Source organism: Anneissia japonica, unplaced genomic scaffold (assembly GCF_011630105.1).
Source record: "Anneissia japonica isolate Jap-2015-1 unplaced genomic scaffold, ASM1163010v1 scaffold42386_len9522_cov125, whole genome shotgun sequence".
NCBI lineage: Eukaryota > Metazoa > Echinodermata > Crinoidea > Comatulida > Comatulidae > Anneissia > Anneissia japonica.
The window spans coordinates 3,324-9,605 of record NW_022727135.1 but is presented as its reverse complement, the minus strand read 5'-3'; the positions used below and the strand labels follow the sequence as shown (position 1 = coordinate 9,605).

Below are 6,282 nucleotides of genomic sequence, written 5' to 3'. Positions count from 1 at the left end.
TTGGCTGGAATTGTGGGCTGGCTTGTTGTTGGCTGGCAGATTGTTGGCTAGCTTGATGTAGCTGAAGGCTAGCTTAATTGGTGAGTCCAAAACGAGAACGGCAATAAATCAAAACGGCAAGACCAAAACGGCAATAGGCCAAAGTGAAAACGGCAAAAAACCAAAATGGTCTATGAAAGTTTTCTTTAAGAATTCAATGTGGCCCTACATAAAACCAATTATAAACAAAGTGTACACGACTAATACGGTAAAAATAAGGCTCATTTTGTCATAAAAGTAAAACTTAAAAATACATGAGGCAAAACAATTTTTTTGTCATAAAAGTAAAAAACGCGAAATAATAAACCAATTATAAACATGAAAGTGTACAACGATTAAATACGGTAAAAATGAGGCTAATATTGTCGGGAAGTAAAAATTGCGAAAGAATGACAATAATAATAATAATAATAATAATAACAATAATAATAATAATAATAATAATAATAATAATAATAATAATAATATTATTATATTCTCGCTGTCCAGAAGCTGACCGCGAGACAGAAGCTGGCCGCGAGACAGAAGCTGACCGCGAGATACAAAGGTGGTTCTTTACGAGAACACTGTATATATGTATTCTCTCCAACATCGCCACCATTAACGTCCAAGGACGCAACGACTTTTTGTGTAACTTGGTGTAGAGCTCCGTCTTGGCGTCTTTTGTATACTCTGATCGCATATGTCCCTTCGTCACTTGATTGCGCATCTCGTATATTAAGCGTAACCATCCCATTCGGTTGTACCTGATGAACTAAACGCTCGCTACAGTGATCGTCTGCCAATATTTCTTCACCTCGAATAATCTCCTCGTCGTCCCTTAGCCAACTTATAACATGATTCTCACCATTTCCTTCTACGCGACATAGGATTGAAACATCAGATTCAAGTAAAACGCACAATGGTTTAAAGTCTGAAATGATCGCCACCATTTTGCTAGCTTGATCTGTAAGAAGAAAAAGCAACTAAATTTTGATAACTCAAATTACTTAAATTACGTTAATATGCAGTTCTCTTAAATTTTAGGCCTGAGTATGAAAAACTCTGGAACGGTTAATGAGATACATATTTTTAAAAATTTAAATATTTGGGACAAAGGTGTAAAAGAGGGTAGTTACGCCACTTTTCCCCCAGTTATTAAATATTCAAAAATCTGTATCTCATTAACCGTTCCCGAAAAATACCCTTTTTGAGTCTTAAAAAAATCATTTTTTCTTTCCGGAGCATAGCTTTAATAAAATTGTTGGATATCACTTCTACAATGACAGAGACCCCACCCAAATTGTTTTAGTTAAGTGAAAAGAGACACCAAATATATTTATGCCTCGGAATTATTACTGTGGCTTACAATTTTTTTTTTGTCACTGCCAGCAGCATTTTCTGTACATTGACCAAGACGGTAACTCTAACTGTTTGGCCTACCTTTTGATAACGGTTGTACTGTATCTACTTGTAGCTTAGTCTGCGTTTGTACTAGTATACATTATTATGAGTTTTCCTTCATAAAGGAAATGATAATTGATGACGGAATGCATTGCATTGTTCTTGTTTTTATTGCGTAAGCAGTTGCCAGCTATGGTTTTCCCGATATAATATAATAATAAATATCCATTTGAGTGTAATAGTGTGAGAGCCAGCAACAGAAGATTTTACCCGAATTTGCTAGAAAGTTTGATTCCCCCACCTCCCTTAATGTTTGTTATACCACTGAAATCGTTATAAAAGGTATGCAAGATCATCGGGTCATCGGGGACTGGGTCAGACCCCAGGCCAACTTTTGTCCACTTTTGTAAACGTTATGTAAAATAATAGTTCATTTTTTATCTCAAGTCATAATAAGTATATTGTTCTTGAGGGGTGCACAATCATTGATTACGGTGTACTAACAGTTTAAGCGTCTTCCGGTTAAAGGTGTGGTCCAGCACTAATAATGATACGTTACCGTACATTTGATCACAGATTCTCAGGATATGGCTTCAATTAATAACCATAAACCATGGTAGTAATTTTAACCTTTTGTAAGTTTTTGAATAAAAACAGAAAAAAAAAGAAATTACAATTCACAAAAGAAAAACTTAGCTGATATAGGCGTAGTCTTATGTTGGCAAGGTCAGCAATATTTTCTGTACACATAATCGATGACGGAATGCAATTCATTGTTTTTATGGTTACTTTTTTCTTCCCGACGGGGGGAAGCTCTCCACGACGGAGGAGGGGGAGCTCTCCACGACGGGTGGCCCAGGCCCCCGCACCCCCTCCCCGCTGGCGCCACCCCTGCAGCACAACATCTTTATACCATAACCATCGTTAAGCTGTCGGTTTTCCAGTACAATGTCCATTCTCGGGTTTTCGTCGTTGCATTCACCTACGTTCACAAACGCAACTTCTTCTTGCGCGATCTGCTGCAGAGTTCCGTCTTGGCGTCGTTCGTATACTCTAATCGAGTACGTCCCTCCATCACTTAATTTCGCATCTCTTATATTAATTGTAACCATCCCATTGGGCTGTACTTGATGAACTAAATGCTCGCTGCAGTGATCGTATGCCAATATTTCTTCACCTCGAGTAATCTCCTCGCCGTTCCTAAGCCAACTTATAACATGATTCTCTTCAATTCCTTCCACGCCACTTGTTAGTGGAATATCAGATCCAAGTAAAATGCACAACGGCATGAAGTTTGGGATGATCGCCACCATTTTGCTGGGTCTGTATTTGTTTAGAAAATAAATGGAACCTAATTAGATGACTTAAATTACGTAAAATGCAGTGCTCTATAGTCTAAACATGACAGAATTACTAAAGCACATTAGGGTGGCAAAATGTCCCTCCATGTAGGTATTTAGTTACTCCATTTTTAGAGTGTCTACACCCGCCGTCAAAACTCTGACAGAAAATCCAAAATCGGAGTTTTCAAAACTTTTATTAAAACCTCCGATTTCAGAGTTTCTTGGTACTAATAATTAAACAAGCTCTCTCTATATAGAGAGAGGAAAACTCCGATTTTGGAGTTTTCGCGTATAGTTCGCAAAACATCCGAAATCAGAGGGTTGCTCCCTCTCTAGGCCTATATAGAGAGAGCTTGTTTAAAGATTTTATTTATGCGAAACCTATGCTCTAGGCATCTAATGCCCATTCTAAGGATGGAAAAATTCTGGTTTGATTTTAAGTTTATTGCTCAATATGTGTCCAAATATTAATTTAAATGATTTTTTTTTCTTAGTTTGTGACTACTGTATTTGATTTGATTAATACAATAAAAAAAAGTGTCCCCTTAATAGGGTTAAAACTGTATTGATTTGACCATGTGGCACACTCAAGAAGTATCTCCGTCCCCTTAATAGGGGTGTCCCATTAAGGGGTTGGCTGTAGTGTTAAAAGGTGGGCCTATAGGTCTATTGCCACGTAAAAGTGTCCCCTTAAGGGGTATCCCATGGATTGGGGTGTCCCAAAGGAGGGATTCATCATGGCAGCAACATTTTCTGTCACCGAACCTAGACAGTAGCCCTTAAATGGCCCCTTTGAATCGCGTTTTTTTTTTTTTTTTTTTTTTCCATTTTGTCTCATCTCATGTTCATTTAAAAATAAAATTAACACCGAGGTGAGATTCGAACTCGCGACTTTCGGTTAAGGATGTGTTCTAAAGAACTTAATAAGGTCGTCGTGAGTTCGAAACGCGTCTTGGTATTCATATTTTTTTCTATCTAATTTTAAGAAAGTTTTTTTTTTCCAATCTTAAGTATTTTAACTTTGTACAAATGATTATTCTGAAATAATGTTTTTAGGCCCTATATTTATTTAAAACTTACTGTACATTATTGCCATTACCACTAATAGGCACGTCGCATAAATGGGCCGGTCGGTTAATTAAGGATGTGTTCCGAAGAGCTTAAGGTCGTGAGTTCGAAACGCGTCTTGGTGTTCAATTTTTTTCCCAATTTATTTATTTTTTAATTTTGTACAAATGATAATTCTAAATAATGTTTTTTTTTTTGTACAAATAAACATTCTAATTATATAAACATTACTATCTTAGTAGCTCTCCCAAAAAACCTAATATGATAATTCGCGCCTATAAGTATGATAATATTCTGATTTTTTTAAAATTAATTGTAGTTAATTAATATATTTTATTCACATTAAATGTAGTCAAAATTGTGATACTTATTGAATGCTACACATGCTGATTATATTAAATTACACTCATAAAAGTATTACAATTTTGAAATTTAGAAAGGGAAGCGATGATTGAGCTTTTTAACTAACTACAATGGAGTTTAAACTAGTTGATTGAGAAAGTACTTAAATAATTATTATTTACTCAAATCTCAGTTTCAAATCGATAGGAAATAGTCCCTTAACGCTTTAGGTAATCGGTAATTATAGAGGGCAGCAATTATGTTTTAATAAATGTCTCGGGAGCGTGTTTTTAAGATGATTGAAGATGACATAATTTTATGTAATAAAATCCATAAATTAATCATATATTTCTTTTAAATGTAACAATAATTTAAACACGTTTTATAGGACGATACGCCTTTTCCACGAATCGGTAGGCCATAAAGAGGTTAGCACCTGTAGTGAACATGGGCTGCCCATAGCCATACCTGAATTTTGTTTGAAAATTTCTCCCCTGAAGCTAAAACATGTAGTTGTGAGTTGGCCTACTATGTTTATGGAATAGCTAGAGGAACAAGCGATTGAGTCAACTAGCACAGATATGAAACCTAGTTTATAAAAAAGATATGTTGATGACGTCTTGGCAGTCATCCCTAAAGGGAAAACCATGGCCCTGATATCACACCTAAACCAAGTCGAACCCCAAATAACATTAAATTCACATGCGAGGAAATGATGGAAAACACCATCCCATTCCTACATACACGGAAATATTTATATCGTGTAGTCCTGAATCAATAAAACCTTTATTTATTTTTTATTTTATCCTTTATTTATTTTTATTTTTTGAAACAAAAATCGCACATGCGCTTGCAAGTCCTCGCGCCGTCGTGCCGTCTCGTGTCTGTCAGCGTCTGTTACCGTCCTTCGTCTACTTAGATCTAATCTTATCTTATCTTAATCTAACTTAACTATCTTCTAAACTAAACTTAACTAACCCGCTAAAGGGTCTACACCTATAACCGCTGTCTCTTATACACATCTAGCTGTGTATAAGAGACAGATATACAACCGTTAGTTGGCGTCCTACACAGGCATGACGTTTTTACGAACGGGACTTTGCTCTCTTGTTCTATTTATACTCTTTGGTTCGTAGTGTAATGCAGTTACAGAGTTTGTAATGTAATGCAGTTAAAGAGTGTTAATGTAATGTAGTTACGGATTTATGTAGTGTGGACTAGCTTGTACAATAACTTCCTTCTCACCAAAGGTTGGAGGGGCATTGTTGGATGGCCTCCCGAAAAAAAGAGGGAGAAAAAAATGAAGGAAGAGGAGACAAAATGGAAAGAAAATGTATTAAAGTTTTTCTTAAGCCCTCTTCTCAGATTTTTTTTTCTAAATATGCACTTGTGTAATTCAGTACACCAGGATAACACACTTTTTTTTCTTAGTTTGTGACTACTGTATTTGATTTGATTAATACAATAAAAAAAGTGTCCCCTTAATAGGGTTAAAACTGTATTGATTTGACCATGTGGCACACTCAAGAAGTATCTCCGTCCCCTTAATAGGGGTGTCCCATTAAGGGGTTGGCTGTAGTGTTAAAAGGTGGGCCTATAGGTCTATTGCCACGTAAAAGTGTCCCCTTAAGGGGTATCTCATGGATTGGGGTGTCCCAAAGGAGGGATTCATCATGGCAGCAACATTTTCTGTCACCGAACCTAGACAGTAGCCCTTAAATGGCCCCTGGTACCTAGCCTTATGGTTAAGAAACTGTCAGCCTACCTTTTGATAACGTTTATTTCTTTGGGGCTTGGTCTGTGTTAGTAGCCTACCTACTACATACGGTACACGTTGTGTGTTGATATTTTTAGATTTTGGAACTTCCATAGGAAATAATAATGAAGGACAATCAATATTGTTGCTTTTTGAATGAATGAATTCTTGCGGTGGGCTCACCTGGCGTGACACGTCGCTTAGCCAAAACCTTCCGTTAAATAGCAGCCCTTTTTATTATACTACGTTATCTGAGATTAATCAGTGGACCTTTCAGTTAAAGATGTGTTCTAAAGAACTTAATAAGGTCGTCGTGAGTTACAAATTACCATAAAATGAAAATGTGAAAGG

The 6,282-nt window shown here is 36.4% G+C and overlaps 1 protein-coding gene across 1 annotated transcript; it reads right to left on the bottom strand.

Annotated features, from left to right (window-relative positions):
• Window positions 1–509: 509 nt before the first annotated feature.
• On the bottom strand, window positions 510–2,735 carry LOC117113513. The gene is made up of 3 exons (XM_033256863.1): window positions 2,336–2,735; window positions 1,462–1,512; window positions 510–985 (listed from the first exon to the last, which is right to left on the bottom strand). The coding sequence occupies exons 1-3, from the start codon at window positions 2,733–2,735 to the stop codon at window positions 510–512; spliced, it is 927 nt and encodes a 308-aa protein (XP_033112754.1).
• Window positions 2,736–6,282: the final 3,547 nt, after the last annotated feature.

Excerpts from the sequence above, each read along its gene's own strand:
- LOC117113513 (XM_033256863.1), bottom strand. The coding sequence starts at position 2,735 with ATGGTGGCGATCATCCCAAACTTCATGCCGTTGTGCATTTTACTTGGA. Across the intron at positions 1,513-2,335 it reads ACAGCTTAACGATGGTTATG|TACAAACGCAGACTAAGCTA; the intron begins GTATAAAGATGT and ends AATGTATACTAG. Across the intron at positions 986-1,461 it reads AGTACAACCGTTATCAAAAG|ATCAAGCTAGCAAAATGGTG; the intron begins GTAGGCCAAACA and ends TTCTTCTTACAG.